The following is a 19,570-nucleotide window of genomic DNA, read 5'->3' as shown; positions in this document are numbered from 1 at the left end:
AAGTCAATGTGGACAAACTTTGATGTGCGAGGGAGGGGCCTGTGCTCCCTCCGATAAGTCGGGGCGTGGAAAAGTGATAGTTGAGGGGGAATACGTTTTTTTTCTCGTTCTCCAACTTTTTTTTTTGTCAGTGGAAATCCGTATTTAAACTGGAAAATAGGAGTACCCTATCGCATAATAATTGCAAATTATATCTCTTGTTTTTGCAAGGTGCAACTGCATGGCAAGGGCATCAATAGATTTGAATACATCACGTCAATATAAGTGGAATTTCTTAGAATGCTTATGATCTATCTAGCAAAATGCAATTCACACACCTCCTATCATCATCAGCATCATATCCTTTGATCGCATAGTCAACCCCACCACCACCACTTTGATATCATCGTGATTAATTAATCGTTCGCGATCAAATCATTTCCCGGGAGGAGTTAGGAGTAACCACCAAATGTTAATGTTTCAAACGAAAGGAGGAGGGGAAGGGGATGTCGTAAAATTGTATTGACGTTGGGGAATCGCAAAATAAGGTCGGAACGCAGCAGGCACGGCACATGTGAAAGGGACGAGAGGTGTTTGGGGGTGGTGTGGGGAGGTGCTTGGGGTGGGCCTCGTGGGATCTCTCTCTCTCTCGGAGCCGGTGGGACTCGTCGATGCTTCGTCAAATTGAATCACAGGAGGAGGAGGAGGATCTGCATCTGCTGCCGACTAATAATTCTTATTATTTGCAATTTGGTAAGACATCATCACTACTACTATTACTAGTACTAATCAATTCATTCCCATCCTCAATCTCATCTCAGTCGTCCTCTCCTCGTTGAATTTGGTAATTTCTCCTCTTCTTCCTTCCTTCCCTCCCTGTTCGCTCCGGGGTTGCCTTCTTCGTTCTCCTCCCCGGGTTTTGCTGATTTCGATGGTCAACAGAACCTGAGCCCATGATTTCTCTCGATCTCCCCCTCCTTCACCCACCACTCCTCCTTCCTCAATCAATGCGATTCTCCCACCGGTGACCCCCTTCCCCCCCCCTCTCTCTTCTTGACTTGTATGTTCCTTTGTTGTTATTGTCCTCTTGCGGCTGCAGATCTAGGGTTCTTGAATGCTGAATTGTCTTCCCCAATTGCGTCACCTCGGATTAACTCTGTCTCAATGTTGTTGTGGTTGACAGTTGAACTGCTCTTCTTTCCCCCAAAATTCTGGTTATCCCACCTTCAAGAAAACAGGTAGGCGAATCTCTCTCTCTCTCTCTCTCTCTCCTGGCATCAATGCCTGCATTCGACGTTATCTCCGTCCACTTATGGTAGTTTGTGATGATGTAGATCGATCTAGGTCGCGGAGGGGCTTAGTAGACCTACGCTGAAGATGAGTGAGAACAAGGGGTTCCAGCTGGGCACTATTGGAGCTTTAAGTTTGTCTGTGGTATCTTCCGTGTCCATCGTGATTTGCAACAAGGCCCTCATTAGCACGCTTGGTTTCACGTTTGGTGAGTACGGATCATTGCATCCTATATATCGTATGATTCCACCAAGTAGAATTCACTTGGAGAACGACATGGCGTTGGATGTGAGCGCTTGGCTTTCTGATTTTTATCCATTGAAACTAATTGGGATATCTATCTTCATCATTTCTGTATTTACTGTACATAAATTACAATGCTTGTCAATTGCAGCATGCTTTTCGATCATCTTTGTGTTAAAAGGATGCTACCGTCTCATCTTTTTAAATTTCGGTTTTTCTAACTTCTGACATGGTCTCGATTCTTGGATGGATAACTGCTTGTTTGGTCACATTTGCAGTACTTCCCTCACCATTTTCATAGATATATTAGTAATTCAAATCCGTATCTCTTTTTCTTGAATTTACTCCCATATTGTGGGTGTAACAAGAAAGTAGTTCTTGAGGCTTTTCGGAGCTTCTTGATTCACTATCCTAATCATGCCTTTGCAGCCACAACTTTGACAAGCTGGCATCTGTTGGTCACGTTCTGCTCACTTCATGTGGCATTATGGATGAAATTGTTTGAACACAAGCCTTTTGATGCAAGAGCTGTCATGGGATTTGGAATACTGAATGGGATATCGATTGGACTATTAAATCTCAGTTTGGGTTTCAATTCTGTGGGTTTCTACCAGGTAATCCTTTAGCCCCTTTGCTACTTGAAAAGTTCTGAAGAAGGTCCATGTTATCCATCTTTCTAGGGACCGAGCTTTTTCTGTCTGAACACTGGCATTTGCCGAATAATATGTAGATGAAGATCGAGTAAATATCTCACATTTTTGTGTATTTTCACATAGTACACTTTACTAGGGCTCACCGAATGCATGTTTATGAAAATGATTCCTTACTTGAAGTGGTCTCTCTGAAGATTTACCTCTGTTTAACTGTAGTGATTTTCCTCTAGCCTTAAGCCTTCATTCTACTACTAAGATGGCGAGTCTCTTTTGGCTTTTCACTCTCAGATGACAAAGCTGGCAATCATCCCCTGCACTGTTCTCTTGGAGACTCTTTTCTTCAGGAAGCTATTTAGGTGGGCCCTCAGCAATGTCCCTCTGCGGCGTGTATTTCTCATAAAATGAATATTCCTTGTGTGAGTGACTGTGTGCTTGGTACTTCTAACTTGCTAGACCACCACTCGTCCTCCACCACCACCACCCACACCACCCCCACCCCCACCCCACCCCCCTCTCTTCTTTCCCAAACCAAAAATGAAAGCAAGAAAAAAGAGAAAGAAAAGAAATGCTTCATGAAATGTGCCTTTTGGTTAACTTACCTTCAGTTTGTGTATATCATATAATTTATCTACTCTGGTTTCTTCCGCTGCATCTTACATGATAAGTTCACTCATGCTTGTTAATTGTTGTTGCAGTCGGAGCATCCAATTTTCACTTGTAATTCTTCTCATTGGTGTTGGAATTGCAACAGTAACGGATTTACAGCTCAATGCATTGGGCTCCATCTTGTCACTGCTCGCAGTGCTTACGACCTGTGTTGCGCAGATTGTATCCTCAGTGTTCTCATCACAAGTATATTGTCTCTCATGGCATTCATCACTTTGCTTAGTTGACTATATGGACTCCCAGAACGCTTTTATTGGCCTGGTTTCCATCACTATTCTACTTTGTTTGGGACCTTAATCATGATTCTTAGATGACTAATACAATCCAGAAGAAGTTCAAAGTTTCTTCAACCCAACTTCTGTATCAGTCTTGCCCTTATCAGGCAATTACGTTGTTTGTCGCGGGTCCTTTTTTAGATGGCATGCTGACGAATAAAAACGTTTTCGCTTTCAAGTATACCCCTCAAGTGCTGGTGAGAGTCGACTGCCTTCCCCTCCTCCTTTGCTGAGGTTTATTCTCATAAATGGTTGTAACTGACTAAATATACCGTCTTCATTGCAGTTCTTCATTGTTCTCTCCTGCTTGATATCTGTTTCTGTAAATTTTAGCACATTTTTGGTGATCGGAAAAACATCTCCTGTAACGTATCAAGTCCTTGGACATCTGAAGACTTGTCTGGTTTTGGCTTTCGGCTATGTTCTGCTTCATGACCCTTTTAGTTGGCGCAACATTTTGGGTATTTTGATTGCCGTAGTAGGGATGGTACTTTATTCTTACTACTGCACAGTTGAGACCCAGCAAAAGGCTAATGAGGCATCCGCTCAGCTGACCCAGGTACATTCATTTGTTGGCATTTTATTGCTTTAGATGATATCATTCTGTCATTAGCTTCTCAAATAATCCCTTGAATTCTACAGTGGTGGAAAGCTACCGTTTTCTTTCCCTATTAATTGTCTCTTTGCTTTCGTCTTCTATATTACATTTTCATAAACTTCTAATGGGAGCCTATGCTCTTTTCTCCATGATGGCAGCCAAAGGAAAGTGAAACTGATCCGCTAATTGGTGTGGAGAATGGAAGTGCAATCTTAAATGATGGTGTTGTTACAAAAGGCCCCGTGTGGAACTCAAACAAGGACCTACATGCATGAAGTCATTCACATCCAATTAGGCATTTTAGGAAGCAGCAGCTTCGGTGAATTGGTAGTGTCTCAAAGATACTGCTTTACCAAAAGGCCTTGCTGGATTCCTGAGATCAAGATTAAGATGCTCTATGTGAAGTTAGATTTTGGAGTTAAGAGAGATGTAGTTTATACAGCAAACTTGCTCATTCTTTTCTTTGCTGATGTTTGGAGAAATGTTGACCTTGAACACCAAAAAGGATATTGGGTGTTTCTTTAATGCGTTTAGCTTTCTGCATGCTAAAGCAAACATAGCCCTCTTTGAGGCCTTTCTTTTACCCCGAGTTATTGTTCTCATGTTCCTTTTCAGTTGGGGAATGTGCATGTAGCGAGTGTTCAAAGCAAGACAAATCGAATAAAACCGAATAGCTTGAAAACCCTGAAACTTAAGTTGAGTTGCAATGGAAAAGTTTGATAGATTCCATCGCTCTAGTCGTAGGAGAATGTGGAGAATCGTTCAGTTAAGTTTGTGTTCTTGTTTGGTCTTTCAATCTGCATGATAAAGCCGTGAAATATTTCAAGTACTCATGGACAGGCATTTCTTGACGGAGAAACGCTATTGTCAGGCACTTGACTAATGCTGGTTGAATTTAATGTCCTTGCTACATATGAGATAGCCAGAAGTCTACAGTGTGAGAATCAAGTTACTTCTCGTTCTCCCCAGAGTGAGCGTTCTGCCCTGTATTGGTCTAAGTCGTTGTTCAAACAGGGAAAAATGTGCTCTCGTTGGTCAGACGAGGAAAATGTGGGTAGGCAGAAGATTTGGGTTTCTTGTCATAAGCCTACCGACAGAAGAATTTCTTATTGACAAATACATCGATTTTGTATGGATAGCTGTTTGAGTGGGGAACATTGTCCAAAAATCCTAAATTTATTACACTTTAACCAATCAAATTTTAAACCTTTTGACACTTTGCCAATTGAGTCTATTTAATTAATTTTAATCGGAAATTGCTGACTTGGATGCTGGTGGTGTCATGTAGGGCAGTCGGCGTTAACGTGGATAATTTTTTTTTATCATTTTTCTTTGTCTTTCTTTCTTTTACCTTTTTTTTCACTTTTTTTTTTCTATCAAGTCTAACGAGGGTTTCGGCCCTTGCTCAGTGGACAACAAGAATCGAAAGGCCCTCGCTCAATTGTTGGTGAAGGTTGGCCAAGGACCCTCGCTGGGCTTGATAGAGAAAAAAAGGAAAAAAAAAGGGGAAAGAAATTAAAAAAGCTAGAAATTTGTCAAATATATATATATATATATATATATATATATATATTGTCCACGTTAATGTCCGTTGGGCCACGTAGGATGTTTGGCGTTTATATCAACGATTCCGACTAAAATTGGCCGATTGACTCAATTGACAACGTATCAAAAGGTTTAGAATTCAATTAGCAAAATCGAAAGGTTTAAGATTGAATTGGTCAAGTGCAATTGGTTTGAGATTTTTTGAAAATTTTTTCCGTTGAGTGAATATGGGTCATCAATCAATCTATTGCAGGACTTTTCTATTCCATGCCACGATCGCCATAAAACCGTCTGTTGTGAGAGAAGGTCAAAAGTGCATATAGTCCGGTTTGGCATGCTTCATCCCCCGGTGTGTAATGCACCCACATACTTTGATATCACGAGCACCTCTGGTTTCACGCATTTATCAGGGGAGGAACCGATTAATGGTTTTTCTAGCAACGCTAACACGAGGAAATTGGTGGAATGGTCAGGCATTGGTGACCGCTGGTCATCCAGCTAGGGCATTGTTTCCTTTTCATACGAACATTAAGCTAAAAAGAGATTGATCCTAGGGAGTTCTCGGAGTCAGGTCACTTTAATGCCATTGAGGGATTGCTTCCTCCAACTAATTTGATAAGAGATATTCTTTCTAGACCCACAAAGGCAAAAGAGAAGAACAAGTTTGACCAGGACATAACCATTCCTGAGGTGGCGAAGAAGGTGAAAGCTGACAAGATTTTATTATCAAGTAGAGTTTTACATGAATAAGCTACAAGCTTAAGTTAGAGACATATGAAACCAGATTCGCTCGAAAGCCTCGACAATGTGAGGGTGATAGTAGGGAGGATTGAGGGAGAGATAACAGGCGAGCAGATCTTCCAAATCCTTGGAAGCACTGATGTCATTTTCCACAATCATCTCCACCATCGATTCCCAGAAGTCTTTCTGCGGATCCACTGACGACTTCACTACCGCAAAGCTGTCCGCCAGATTCTTATTGCTGAATTTTACAGAGGATATGCTCTTTCTGGCCTGGGCCTGAGCTACTTGAATCCTAGGAGAGTTGCCTCGAACCTTGATACCGGGCTTCCTCGTTCTGGCAGGACTGGTCTTTCGTGTCTGTTCCTGGGAACTTGAAGTTGATGAAGCTCTTGATCTCGGTCTCGGTCTCGGTCTAGGTCTCGTAAAAGATGCTTTTGTGAGGATGGGGGGAACCGGCAGGATGGGCCGTGGAGTTGTATTGGTAGATGTGCTTTGATCTTGGTTAATGTCGATTATAATGTCCGTGGTGGAAGAAGTGAGTTTACAATCGAAAGAGGCTAAGGCATCTCCATCACTATCGGATTCAGAGGACGAGTGAGATGGGCGACGATGATGCTGAAGACGCCGGTAGAGGTAGTCAGGTTCGGGGGAAGCGTCGATATCGTCGTCGTCATCATATGGAGAACGGGCGGGAATGTGAGTGGGTAGTGTCCACACAGGAGTGGGAGAAGGCCTATAGATGGTTTTTCTGCGGGACTTGTGAGCGGAAGACGAAGAAGTGCGAGGCGAATAAGAGGAAGAGGGCGCGACGGCCACATTCGGGCGGTGCTTCTTCAGGGAGGAATGACATCTTCTGCCGCGGCTGCTCATATCCTTAAGCTTGTAGAACCAAGCATTTGGCATCATATCTGACAATCTGAACCTGTAGTTACCCATCTCGACAAAGGATTGCTGGAAGCGTGACCTGCTGAGAAGAGAAGAGGATTAAGAGAAGAAACAGAGCAGTACAGCCTAAGCTGGGGCAGTGAAAAGGGGATGACTTTCTAGCATCGCCTCACTCGACCAGCCTTTAGCACATCATGAAAAGCAGAAAAGCAATAGACCCACACAGAGAATGAAAGGGATGTGACAACTCTCCTCCATTTTCATTATGACACAGTAGAATGATTCCTTGTATGGTGCATGGCATACCAAAAATTTAAGCTTCATGATGAAGCACCGAGTTTTACTAAATAATTCTTTGGGAAAAGCAAAAGCAGGGGCCCCTCTAATTCATGGAAAAATTCATAAATGATCCGGGTGCATGCGACTCCAATGAATTTGAGCCCTTGATGACAGTGGGTCTCACGTGCAATTCATGTGATTGAGGGAATGGAGGCATTGGGATCACATGCACCTTATACATCCTGATACATGTCGCGTCTCACGGCAAAGAGTGGCCCTCCCCTCTTTACCATAATTTCATGCTCCTCCAGGAATGATGATATTCTTTCTAACAGTACTAACTAATCAACCTCAAGAGGACCATTTTGCCTCCTCCTCCATCTCCATCTCCACTCTCAGACAATATAAACGCATTTTTAATATCTTTGTCCCTTTTCTTTCTTCTATTCCCGACCTGTGGACTGCGAATTCTATTGAAGAATTGATCCCAGTCCCAGATGTTCCCCCCAATCCAATGAAGAAGCAACGAGCTGGCCTCCCTTTATTTTTGTGTCCTGTCGTTAACTTTTAGTGAAAGAATTCGAGCCTATCAAAAGAAAATATAGAAGAAGAAAAATAGAGGCATAGCTAGTACTATGCTCGAGGTACATTAACTAAGGAGTTATGGTCGTGTGGTAGGATCAAAGTTCTAGATTGAGGAGGGAACAATTCAAAGACAATAGCAGCACACGTTAGGCGTTGGGATCCTTGGACATGGAAGCTACGACTCTCAATTGGCAGTTTGAATCAGTGACAAAAGAGAAAAAGTAATCCCTTGGGATGGGAGCGCTTATCGGGTGTATTGATGGATTTTCAACTCTAGTTTCAATCTTATTAATTGGGTATAGACTGCTCTAGATGAGGATCGTTTGAATAAACCAAAGGTGCGTGCTTAGTCGGTTCATGGGCTTCTTGTAGATGTTCTATGGGCCAAGAAGTTGGTCTCCACGCCCAAGCCCCTCGGTTATCAGAAAAACAATAATGACGAGAAATAGCAAAGCACGTACAAGTGTTTTTTGTTTGGGGAATATGAATAGCAAAGAATGTGGGGAGTCTACTCTAACCCTTTTTGTTCCTTGTTTTGGACAACAGCGCAATTAGTATAGAACTTCACGGGCCCAGCCCATTCTTTCTCACGATCTCGCCCCTTTGAGAAAAATTTATGGAATCGGATGCTTGGTATTGCTTAGCGAGGAAGGAGAGAGATGTCGGTTGGATTTTGAGGTGGTGTAGAAGGAAGAGAAGAAGAAAAGGAATCAAAGGTGAGAACAAATGGATACCAACAAATGCAACCCGGTTCCCATTTTGGCATTCACTTTGTACCTTCTCTCCATGTAAATGAATGTGAGCAAGTGGTGCAACTGCGACACTCCTGCAAGTGCATACATTACATGTTCTCTCGAAAGGGCCAGACTCCAGACAGTCTCCTGTTGGGTTAGTTCGAATGTTTTGTCAGGACCTCCCCGCCCTTGGAATCTAACAACATGCGAATGCCTAGCTAGTCTGAGTGTCAGACACAACCTTGCTAACATGTTTTGTTGATCATGTGGCATCGCAGCTTTGAGATGCGTTCATTCATTCCTCCTCTCCTCTCCTCCTCACTGACTGCTGTACTCAATTAGTTGATTGGTGTGCTCTCGGAGGTTTACTTGTTCTTTGCTTCACCCCCATATAATGCTTTTAACATTGCATAAACAGCTTCAACATTATTGTCTTGCCAATAGGAGAAATTGTTTAAACCCTAGTCTACGATACTATACGTGCTAAACCGAAAGACATGCATGGAGGTGGAGGAGGGGAAATGTGTATATAAGTGCATCAGATTAGGAAGGCCCCATTTTGGGATTGGGTCACCTTTTTCCCAATTTTGATTCCACCCACCACCAACTGCCCCCGCTGCATTAATTTAGGGGTTGCACGGATGTGGGTCTTGTGGATTTTACTCAACTGTGGGAGATTCTTCAACCCTCAATCAAGTGCTGCCAAGAGACAAACATCTGAAACCAGTGTTACTAGTATGTATCCGACTTATTAAGCTCCTTCAATTTTCGTGCTCGGGGTTGTAATAAAGATGGAGTTGGAGATGGAGTTGGGGTTGAAGCGAGTCACCAGGTGTGCTGGTGCCTGGTTCATATGCTCCATCTCCCTCCTCTCGATTTGGACACTCTCTCTGTCTCATCCCACTCCTACTCCTCCTCCTCCTCCACCATGCGTTGGGTTGCATGGTAAGTGGTTCTTCTTGTTCCTCGAGGGTTATGAACAGTGAGCATTGTTCGTTCAGCTAGGTCCGACATCAACTCTTGTGTATATTCCTGCCTTGCAGGTATTCTCAGTCCTCCACTGCCTGGTACACCTCATCCTAATTATCTTCAGGTACCTACTTTATTCACATTCATCTTCGCTAGCTATATCTCACCGTCTTCTGGTAAAAACCCTTGACGGGCAAATGAACATTTTTTTTTTGCATAAATTTGCAGGAACAGGTGTCTGAGATCATGGTGGTGGGAGGAAGAAGGGAATTGAGGACAAGCGGTCCCGGATCTTCACCACCACGATGCAACTCAAAATGCGGCAAATGCACGCCTTGCAAACCTGTTCACGTGCCAGTGCAACCAGGGAGGCCGGTCCTGACTGAGTACTACCCTGAAGCTTGGAGGTGTAAATGCGGCAACAAGTTGTTCATGCCTTGATCACATTGCATTTTCCATCTCCCCCATTTTCTTTTGGCCGGAGTTATTTATGCCTGCTACCCTCAGATTCGGTCGTATGTATTGCCGTGCTTCAGATGTATATGTGTGTGTGTGCGTGCGTGTATATATGGGTCGAAGTGCTTCAGATGCGTATTGTGAAGCATAAATCATCAGTAGATATAGTTAGGCGGAGTCGTTGATGAATATAAGTTTTTAGATTTCAGAACAATGTGCAGACGTCTTTCAAATGGTTTTCTCTCACGTGAACAAGCTGGAACATCATCTTTGCAATTCGAGGTCAGGTCCATAAGTTCAATACTGCAGCTGCGTTTCGTATAAGTCGCATGACCATTACGGCGGTGCGGGCATATGTGTGCTTAGCAACTCAACGTCTACTTAGAGCTTACAACTATCTTTTTCCCTTTGTGCGCTTTGTTAAGGAAAGAAGCTATACTAAATAAGGGAGCAAAATGCTACTGGTGTTAAGTATTACCCATTTGTTTAGTTGTACAGTTATAAGTCCAGGGAATGACATTTTATTTACTAATTTGATAGAGCATTCTAAGCGTATCTGATATGGCAAATCGCTTCATTCAGGAAGCAACCGCTTACGCCGTGAATTAGCGCTTGTAACTATGCACTCTTTGGCAAAGTCATTATAGTAAGCACGCATAAAGTCATTTGTTGACAAACTTTATCCTCTCTCTGTTCTTGTCCCATACAGATTATGCAAATGTAGGTAAGCTTCTTCACATGAGGCTCACACGATCTGTTGATATATAAAAACTTGCGAGAAGTTAATTGCATGGAGCAGAGATAATGTAGACTAACATATCAACATCTAGGGAGCACGAGGACGAGGAGGACTAAAAGCCTGAGGAGGTGGACCGTCCTGTGATGGATGATGGACCGTGGGCTCTGGAAATGGGCCACTCTTGGTTTCTCCTTAACCCCCTTCGGACTCCACGGGCCCGTCCCATTCCATCAACTCCTCGTAGTTGGATCAACCCAACCATAAAGAAGTCTACTCGCAGTGCCAGATCCATTTTCTCAGTCAGATTATGATTTATCAGTCAATCATCATCAGCATCATCATCTTAATTTTTCTCTATTGAAGAGCAGCTAGCTTTACAGCGATTAATCCATTTAAACACCCACCCACCCACCCACCCATTCAGTTTCGAACCTTCCAACTACTCCTCAATAATCTTGCCCACGGCCGCCGTTCTCTATTAGGTAGATGCGACCTCTGTCGAAATGAAAAATTCTATAGAGGACTAACCAAATGAAAAGAATAAATAATACATTAAATTGTTAGAATGTCTAATCCAAAATGAATTGGATGGACACATCGGTCAAATTAAAAATATTGCTATGCTGTCATATTAGAAATCCGACTCAATGAAGGAAAACTACATGATACTTAAAAGGAATGTAAGATGTTTTTAATATAGGCGAAATGTAGTAACGAACGCGCTATAATAAGTTAAAAAAGGAAAATCAGGTGGGATTTAAAGAGCCGAAAAAGACTTGGAGGGGGGGTCGAATTGGAGGAAAATCAGTTTCGGGAGCGCAATGTCCATGGCATACGTGGAATTTTGGAGCCAAGATCGGAGATCGTACGTATCACCTCCGCTCCGTTGATTCCTCCTGACTTTTTGCTTTTGTGGAGTCCTGTCCTTTTCCCTCTCACCTCTCTCACTTCCCTTGGAATTCCAAGAAAAATGGACACCATCCATCTAAACAACTAAAATTCAACCGGACGGAAAACATCACATGCCGAAGCAAGCGGTCCAGATCGATCGATTGCTAGTGTTTGGTGAGCCATCTGTGTCAAACCTATTAGTCAAAGTCCAATATGTCACCCGACCCGAGCTTCATACAGGTAACGTGAAACTTACTTCGTTCTACCTAATATTAACTCAAAAAGTTTTGACTCTAAATTTACATTTTGACCCCCCTCATAAAAACTTTACGGGGTTTTCCTTAATCTGGTCCGTCAGCTTTGAATTTCGCGTTGTTTGCGTGTGGTGTGGTGGACATGGACATGGACATAGTTGCGTTTTTTTGTTAATGATTTGGCCCCGCGGGAGGAGGAGCGTTTACATTATTAAAAATACTAATTTGGTGCCGTCGGACAAATGATATTGTTGCTACGGCTGCTCCTGCCACTCAAGGAAGAACAGGTGGACGGCTGCTGTTGAATTTTCACGTGGGTGATTGTGATTCAGAGAGCATATACCATTTCCATTCTATTCTATTCTACGAGAGACGAGAAGAGAAGAGAATACCGGCGTCCTCCTCAAGAACTTCCCTTCCCTTCCCTTCCATTTCCAATTTCTCTCTGTCTGTCTGTCTGTCTCATCATCAGAAGCAGAAGCAGAAGCACGCCCAATTTCGCAATACCGCCTCTGTCGTGCCGTGTCGTTTTGTTTTGTTGTTAGTATAATCGCATCTACTAATTCTTCTTCTTCAAAGAACCCAGCCCTTCCCTTTGTGTGAATTCCATTCGGTTCGATCTCTGGCAGAACCATCTAATGCCAGAGATCGAACATCATCATCATCATCGCCACCATGACGACGCCCTCTTTGGCAAGTACGAGGTCGGCAGGCTCCTGGGTTGCGGCGCCTTCGCCAAGGTCTACCACGCCCGCAACCTCGTCACCGGCCAGAGCGTGGCGCTCAAGGTCATCCACAAGAAGAAGCTCTCCTCCTCCAACTCCGCCACCCTAATGTCCAACATCAAGCGCGAGATCTCCATCCTCCGCCGCCTCCGCCACCCCTACATCGTCTCCCTCTTCGAGGTCCTCGCCACCCGTTCCAAGATCTACGTCGTCATGGAGTTCGCCAAGGGCGGCGAGCTCTTCTCCATGGTCTCCAAGGCCCGCCTCTCCGAGGACCTCGCCCGCCGCTACTTCCAGCAGCTCATCTCCGCCCTCGGCTACTGCCACGCCCGCGGCGTCTTCCACCGCGACCTCAAGCCCGAGAACCTCCTCCTCGACGACAACGGCGGCCTCAAGGTCACCGACTTCGGCCTCAGCGCCGTCACCGACCAGATCCGGTCCGACGGCCTCCTCCACACGCTCTGCGGCACCCCTGCCTACGTGGCCCCGGAGATCCTGGCCAAGAAGGGCTACGACGGAGCCAAGGTGGACGTGTGGTCGTGCGGGGTCATCCTGTTCGTGATGACCGCCGGGTACCTGCCGTTTAACGACCCGAACCTGATGGCCATGTACAAGAAGATCTACAGGGGCGAGTTCCGATGCCCCAAGTGGATGTCGGCCGACCTGAAGCGCTTCCTCCGCCGCCTCCTGAACACCAACCCGGACACCAGGATCACCATCCACGAGATCCTCAAGGACCCCTGGTTCAGGAAAGGCTACAAGGAGGTGGACCTGTTCGCGGAGGCCAGCGGGAGCAAACCGGAGATGGTAGGGGAAGGGGATAGCAAGAGCGAGCTGAACGCGTTCGACATAATATCCTTCTCGCCCGGGTTGAACTTGTCGGGATTGTTCGACGACAAGTACGACGCGGCGGAGGACGGGGAGAGGTTCGTGTCGGAAGAGACGCCGGAGGAGCTAATGGAGAGGGTGGAGGGATTCGCAAAGGAAGAGAAGCTGAGAGTGAGGAGGAAGAAGGAATGGGGGTTGGAAGCGGAAGGGAGAGAGGGGAATCTGGTGATGGAGGTGGAGGTGAACAGGCTGACGGAGAAGCTGGTGGTGATGGAGGTGAGACGAGGAGGGGGAGATGCTGGGGTTTACAGGAGCACGTGGAAGACCAAGCTCAGGCCTCGCCTCCTTCGTAACTGAAATCCATGTGAACCGCAGCATTCGGTCGACATAAGACTCAGATTTCCCGGGGTCGGGGAAATTAATGTCTCGACTCTCGAGTTAGCCATCCCATTGTCAAATTTCTTGGGGGCATGCGCATGCACGTTGTTAATGAAAATAAAAAGCTTCCCGTTGCATGTACGTGTGACGAATGCCATATGTTCCCGAGTTTCCATGAGAGTTGGTAATTGGTGTGGTACACAGATTTTCTAACATAGTAGCCAGCCATGTTTTCGCTCGCATTGTTGTGAGAAGCAATTTTAGGGGGGCTTGGCCAAATAAGGTCGCAAGAAATGTTCCAGCCAAGCCAACTTGTTGTTAATGTGTTCTGCTCCATGAATGAATGAGTTGATGAGGGATTGTTGCAAGTCGCGTTGCCTGCTTCCGAACCGAGTCCGTGTGAAGAAGGCAGGAAGGAAGGGAGGACAGAGGCGTTGTAAACTGCAAAGGAAGATCCAGTAGGAATCATTCGGACCAGACCAGTTCTCTTCTCGTTGTTGATGATCTGGATGGGAGTCCACGATCCAACATCAGATCTGACGGCGCACATGCAGCAGCCCCAACGCCCAAAGACTTGTACTACTTGAATTGAATCATATTTTGGTTGAACATTGAAATAGTAAACAAGGTTGGAATTATCAAAGATGTTGAGACAGCCCAACTACCCCGCCCCCTCTGTTTTTTCCCCTCTAAGAAAGACGAGAGTGGTTAAAGGTTAGGTTGACCGTTTCTCCTCCATCGCTTCCGTCTTCCTCAAAAAGTAAATATCACTTACATTAACATATTAACTCGATAAGATAAGAGGCAATTTATATGCATATGTACAAATGTACTCTCACATCGAATTTGCATCGTAGATACGACGAATTCCACTGGTGGTATTGGCATGCCTTAAAGGCTCATACCGCAGTTTTGATTCATCCAATTGGCGTGTATCTTTTTTCTTTTTCAACTATGAGTGCCTGAGTGGTCCACAACGTCCTTTTTCTCTTTGACAGTGATTTGGTGGACCAACCTTAAACAACACTACTTTCAGAGGAGGGTCAGGGTCCAAATATCGATCTGTACTTTGTTCTTATCTCATAAAACCCACCCAACTTATCATTGTGAGCCCGACCTTTATTTTATATTGTAAAAAGAACGCCAACTCTACATTATGTCTCAATTATGACTCGAAACTTATTATTATTATTTTTGGCCTAACAAAAAGTTTGAGTCATAATTTCAATCGGTACCCAAATTTGACATCCATCAAGTTTCTGTTCAATGATCCCGGTAAAGATTTGACGTTTCGTTTCTCATATAGCTCTCTCCCGACTTGACACAAACTGAATTTGGATACCGATCCAAAGTTAATGCGTTTCTTATGTGATAAAGATTTGGGCAAGAATCGAGATCCAACGTAAAGTTGGTGTTTTTGTTTATGAAATGAAAAAAGAAAAGGTGAAACTACAATTGAGACCTGGCCTGGAAATTGGCGCTTTTTAATGGAGAATTTAGGCCGTAAAATAGAATACTGTAGACTTCACATATTAATTACTTGGACTTGATTAATTTCATGGATTCTCGTGCTTAGGCTGATCTAGTTCTTGCTTGGAATGGCCCATCAGGTTAATGAAACTCTTGATGGGCCCCGAGTTTTACCATCCCAAATGAAAAACAGTTTCGTTTTGGTAGAAGGGTGAGTTGGTGCGATGAGATCCACTGAAAGAAAGGCCCCCGGTTTTCTCTATAGATTTAAATAATATAAGCCCAAGCCCACAATTCCTATTGAGTTCCAAAAGGACCGATGGATGCATTGTCGAGCGTCGCATCCACATGCCTTCTAGCCACCCACGCTCTTATCATTAATAAATTGCGCCCTTCCTTCAAAGTCGGGAGGGCGAGCCAGGAATTGCGCAAAGCGTCCGAGACAATTCACTAATCATGCATTTCTTTTCTAACTATAAATGATCTGCATAACCAGTAAATGAAGAGTTGTTAGCCCACCGTGTCGTGAACCCACCAGATTCCTTACTCGTTTATTGACATCCATCCGTAAGTCAAGTATGGAATGAATGAAAGCGACGTATCGAAATGTTAATTCTCTAGTCACACGACCCATTTCCGATTCGAGCGATGGCAATTAGAAATATCATTGGATATTGCATAAGAACCGCATTTATCTCCACATCACGAAGGAAATAGAAGAAGTATGGGTTTGACAATGATTGATTCAGCGGCATGAAAATGGAAACGAGCATATATATATAGATGAATCGATAAAGGCGGGTTACATATGGAGTGATAAGTACCCTTGCCGGCTTGGGTAATTTGATTTCAAGTGCAGATACGAAAGCGTGCCAAATATTAAAAGGGACCGACCCCTTCCTTTGATAAGCTGAAAGCTTAACCACTCTAAATCCACATCATCAGCAGTTGACGGACCCCCCCTTATCTCTATATTTGTAGTATAGAAAGGAAGGGACGTTTTCTCGTCATGAGTAGGGAGGGACGCTTTGTTGTTCATTTTGACAGAGTTGAGGAGGAAGCTGTGGCGCTTTCGAGGATGGAGGCCAACATAATGAAAAGCAGGTCCGATCTAAGTCGGAAAACGCAGAAAACATTCTCTTCTCCGCGACTCAGCAGCAGCAGCAGCATTAGCCTTAGCAGGTACCTCAATCCCAGTGATCTCCACCACGACGGTGGTGACGACGACCACCAACTTTGCAGCCATGGAGGAACAACTGTGTCGATTCCCTTCACCTGGGAATCGCAGCCTGGCACTCCCAAAGTCCAATTCCACGACCATGCTATGCCTCAGCTCACGCCTCCGCCTTCTTACTTCTGCAACCCCGCCCAAGCTACTAATAATAGTAAGCTACGACGTAAGACGAAATTCCTTACCTCCATCCTGCCCAAATTGAGGTCATCGTCTCCCCCATGGCCCACGTCCTCCTCCTCCTCCTCCTCCTCTTCCTCCTCCTTATGGTCGTCGGTCGGTGCCGCCTTCTCCAGCCGTGGGTGGATGTGCTGGGACGTCCACTTCCAGACTATCATTGCCTACAAGAGTGGGAAAATGGGAAGAGGAGGAGTTTGAGGATCACGTTCCAGCGCTGAGCTTCGGCTCTGGTCGTCGGGGCACTAATGCCAGGCCTCGCGGTTGTTACCTGGCTATGATTAGGGTGCTGCGTGGCAATTTCCCTTGATTTTCGCTCTTCTTTTGCTTATATCTAGATGAATTCATGTGTGCCGGATTGACTAGTCTGATCAGTTAAGTTGTTCATGAAACGTTCCTATGTGAATTTACGTCCAAGATTGTAGCTACCAATTCATCCATCCCTCTATCAGTAGAATTCGCACTTCTTCCATTTCATGCATGATTACACCAACGATGAAAAGAGTTCAAAGCTAACGCGAGTACCAATCGAAAGCGCGCCTAATAAAGGAAAACTTGGACACTAACTACACGCATCACCAAAGAAGTTTAGTGTTCGCAAATTAAAACTGCATCATTTGAATCTTGCTTAGCACTTGCCCCCCCAAACACGAATCTCTAACTAGTTTTTCTTAGTCCTAAAAACTGTCTTTCGGTCACATTGGTATCACTTATCAAGATCCCTACAACTTCTATATCAAAAACCATCTTTGATGCCTAAAAACCATCTATTCTTACTTAGTGAGATAACAGAAAGACACAGATCGTTTCACTAGAAAGCTTCAAGAATCAAAAGAGATCCAGAAATGGTGTTGGTGCTTCTGTTGGAGGCCATCGGCCCGTTATAGACAAGCTTCAACCAGTTTTGTAGGTGATAGCATTCGCTCTTCGAAGTATATAGGTGAACCTCCATTAGCATCACATTGTGGTGTCCAGAACTTGTAAATGATTGTGACGGTGACAATGACCAAGTAGAGCGAGAGATGGAAGCAAAGATCATTATGGATATGGCATGGAAATTTGATTAACTGCTTCAAAGATTAAAAAGTGGAATTGGGAAATTCATCTGCTACTTCCCTACGATATAAAAGCACATAAATCTCAGCTTTCCCCTCGCTTCCGCATTTCTAAACCTGCATCTACCTGTACGTCCAGAAATGCAAAAAGATAAGAGGGACACCTAAAAAATCACAGTGTGTGATCATGATGATATCACCTCAACATAGTAAAATAACAAAAAGTCACGATGTGCGGAGCAGACGGAACATTAAGACAGCAAAGTCAACTTAGGGGCTTAAGTAAGATTAAGTCAAATTAACAAGAAGCGCGGGGGGGTTGTTTTGAGGACGAGGTCAACAAGATGTGCGATGCAATCTCTAGTTAGCAAAAATAAATTGGGAGTTGCATAATTACATGAAGGAGGTGGGTCTGGGTCATAATCAATCCAGTCGGCAGACAGGGGCAAAAGGAATCGAGGGGAGGGGGCGCCGCACCTTGTCTTCACTCCACGTGAACTCATCTGCAAAACCAGACAAAAGACGAGTGTGGAGTGGAAGCTTCTCATTTGATGCATCAACCAACCAACATTTAACAACTAGCGGCACGCAATTTCCTTCATTACCGCGTCTGATTGGGAAATTTTTAAACTAGAATAATTGCTCGTGTACATGTGACCACATGTGCTATCCTTAAAATGAGTAAAGCAAAGTGGACTTTGGAGGTTAACTATGCTTGGTCCCTTCTTTTCCTCTGGGTCGACTTAAAAGCAATAAATCCTTTTAATTTGGAAAAAATGAGACTGCCACTTCTTGGGCTAGTTATATGAAGATACCTGAAAGGATTTATTGCTTTTACAGTGTGTGATCATTTGAACCTCCACTAACACAAGTTCCATGAAGATACCCGAAAACCTTTTTGATCGCATTCCAATGTTCTCTACTTGGGTTAGACATATATTGGTACAAGACTGCCACTTCTTGGGCTATATGTGGGCGCCGCCCCCGAGACCCCGCCCGCTCATGGGCAAGCAAGGCTGCTGTCCGCTCACCGGGGAGTGGAACCCCCGGTCGCTATCCGGGCAATGGGACCTTTCGATATTTCGTGGCGGGGGTCACATGTCGTCGGTTTATACTTCGATTTTTTTAAGCTCACGTGGGCGTACCCGATATGAGAAATAAGGGCTCCCGAAGTATTCGCCAACTCCAACAAGATGACGCTCGCCCCAGGCAAGGTAGGCGAAGGGAGGGCGACCCTCACCCAGCCCTTTTCGAGAGTCGCCGGTGGCTTGAAAGTAAAAACAGAAAAAAGGAAAAATTTCAAAAAAGTAAAAAATGAAAATGTTCCTAACCATCTTGAAGGTGAGGACTTTATTTGTGAAAAAGTCCATTTCATGCCATTATTTGTGAAAACGAAGACACTTTAGGCCCTTATTTGAGACGATGTCCACTTTATTTCATTTTTTGGGAAAACGAATGCACTTCATACTCTTATTTGAAACTTTTCCATATTCTAATGATTACTTAACTTGACGGACTCCCAAGGCAACACGACTAGCTAACTCAACTCCGTCTAGGGTGCGTTTTGTTGAGGGAAAACTCCATTATAAAGGAAAATGATTAGTTTTCCTATATTTGGTGATATATGACCAAATATATTTTTCGATGTTTAGAACTCATTCGAAATATAATTTCAATATTATGACTTTATCTAAGACAAAAAGTGATTTTTTTAAAAATAATTTTTATATAAATTCTTAGTTTTTTATTTTATTAAAAAATAAAAATATATAATATGTAAATAATACCAAATAAAATAGAAATATATTATTGAAAATTTCCAGACGAGCAATATAGAAAAGCGTTTTCACTTCTTTAGGTTTAGGAATTCACTTTTCAAATTTTATGCATGAATTTTCCGTTGTCTAAGTCATTTTTGACA

At 44.0% G+C, this 19,570-nt stretch overlaps 5 protein-coding genes across 11 annotated transcripts in view; 3 read left to right on the top strand and 2 right to left on the bottom strand.

Annotated features, from left to right (window-relative positions):
* The first annotated feature begins 614 nt into the window (after positions 1-614).
* LOC115745963 (UDP-xylose transporter 3) lies at positions 615-4,285 on the top strand. Of its 7 annotated transcripts, none has more exons than XM_030681614.2 (9): positions 615-732; positions 1,163-1,217; positions 1,314-1,477; positions 1,942-2,126; positions 2,454-2,521; positions 2,861-2,993; positions 3,142-3,303; positions 3,393-3,665; positions 3,863-4,285. In XM_030681614.2, exons 3-9 carry the CDS (start codon positions 1,357-1,359, stop codon positions 3,977-3,979), a joined length of 1,059 nt encoding a protein of 352 aa, XP_030537474.1. In that variant the 5' UTR covers positions 615-732; positions 1,163-1,217; positions 1,314-1,356; the 3' UTR covers positions 3,980-4,285. The 7 variants fall into 7 exon arrangements, with proteins under 7 accessions (XP_030537474.1, XP_048136320.1, XP_030537473.1 ...); XM_048280363.1 differs by having other exon boundaries at positions 1,299-1,477; XM_030681613.2 differs by lacking the exon at positions 615-732 and adding an exon at positions 801-823.
* Positions 4,286-5,396: 1,111 nt separating this feature from the next.
* Positions 5,397-19,570, bottom strand: part of LOC115745955 (protein TIC110, chloroplastic-like) — a 31,392-nt gene continuing 17,218 nt past the window's right edge. Inside the window, exons 17-18 of the mRNA XM_048280358.1 lie at positions 5,804-5,806; positions 5,397-5,408 (exon numbers count right to left, since the gene is read on the bottom strand). The gene's annotated coding sequence lies outside the window, so the exon portion shown is untranslated. The remainder of the gene's footprint in view (positions 5,409-5,803; positions 5,807-19,570) is intronic.
* Positions 5,847-6,998, bottom strand: LOC115745965 (transcription repressor OFP2). Its single transcript, XM_030681620.2, has one exon. The coding sequence runs from the start codon at positions 6,927-6,929 to the stop codon at positions 6,009-6,011; it is 921 nt and encodes a 306-aa protein (XP_030537480.1). The 5' UTR covers positions 6,930-6,998; the 3' UTR covers positions 5,847-6,008.
* On the top strand, positions 8,955-10,182 carry LOC115745970 (polygalacturonase-like). The gene is made up of 3 exons (XM_030681629.2): positions 8,955-9,421; positions 9,520-9,569; positions 9,674-10,182. The coding sequence occupies exons 1-3, from the start codon at positions 9,268-9,270 to the stop codon at positions 9,884-9,886; spliced, it is 417 nt and encodes a 138-aa protein (XP_030537489.1). The 5' UTR covers positions 8,955-9,267; the 3' UTR covers positions 9,887-10,182.
* On the top strand, positions 12,272-13,781 carry LOC115745959 (CBL-interacting serine/threonine-protein kinase 11). The gene has a single exon (XM_030681609.2). It carries the CDS (start codon positions 12,424-12,426, stop codon positions 13,693-13,695), a length of 1,272 nt encoding a protein of 423 aa, XP_030537469.2. The 5' UTR covers positions 12,272-12,423; the 3' UTR covers positions 13,696-13,781.

The sequence above is a fragment of the Rhodamnia argentea genome, chromosome 6, assembly GCF_020921035.1.
Source record: "Rhodamnia argentea isolate NSW1041297 chromosome 6, ASM2092103v1, whole genome shotgun sequence".
NCBI classification, from domain to species: Eukaryota; Viridiplantae; Streptophyta; class Magnoliopsida; order Myrtales; family Myrtaceae; genus Rhodamnia; species Rhodamnia argentea.
Note: the sequence above shows the minus strand (reverse complement) of the source record. Positions and strands in the feature narration are given on the sequence as shown.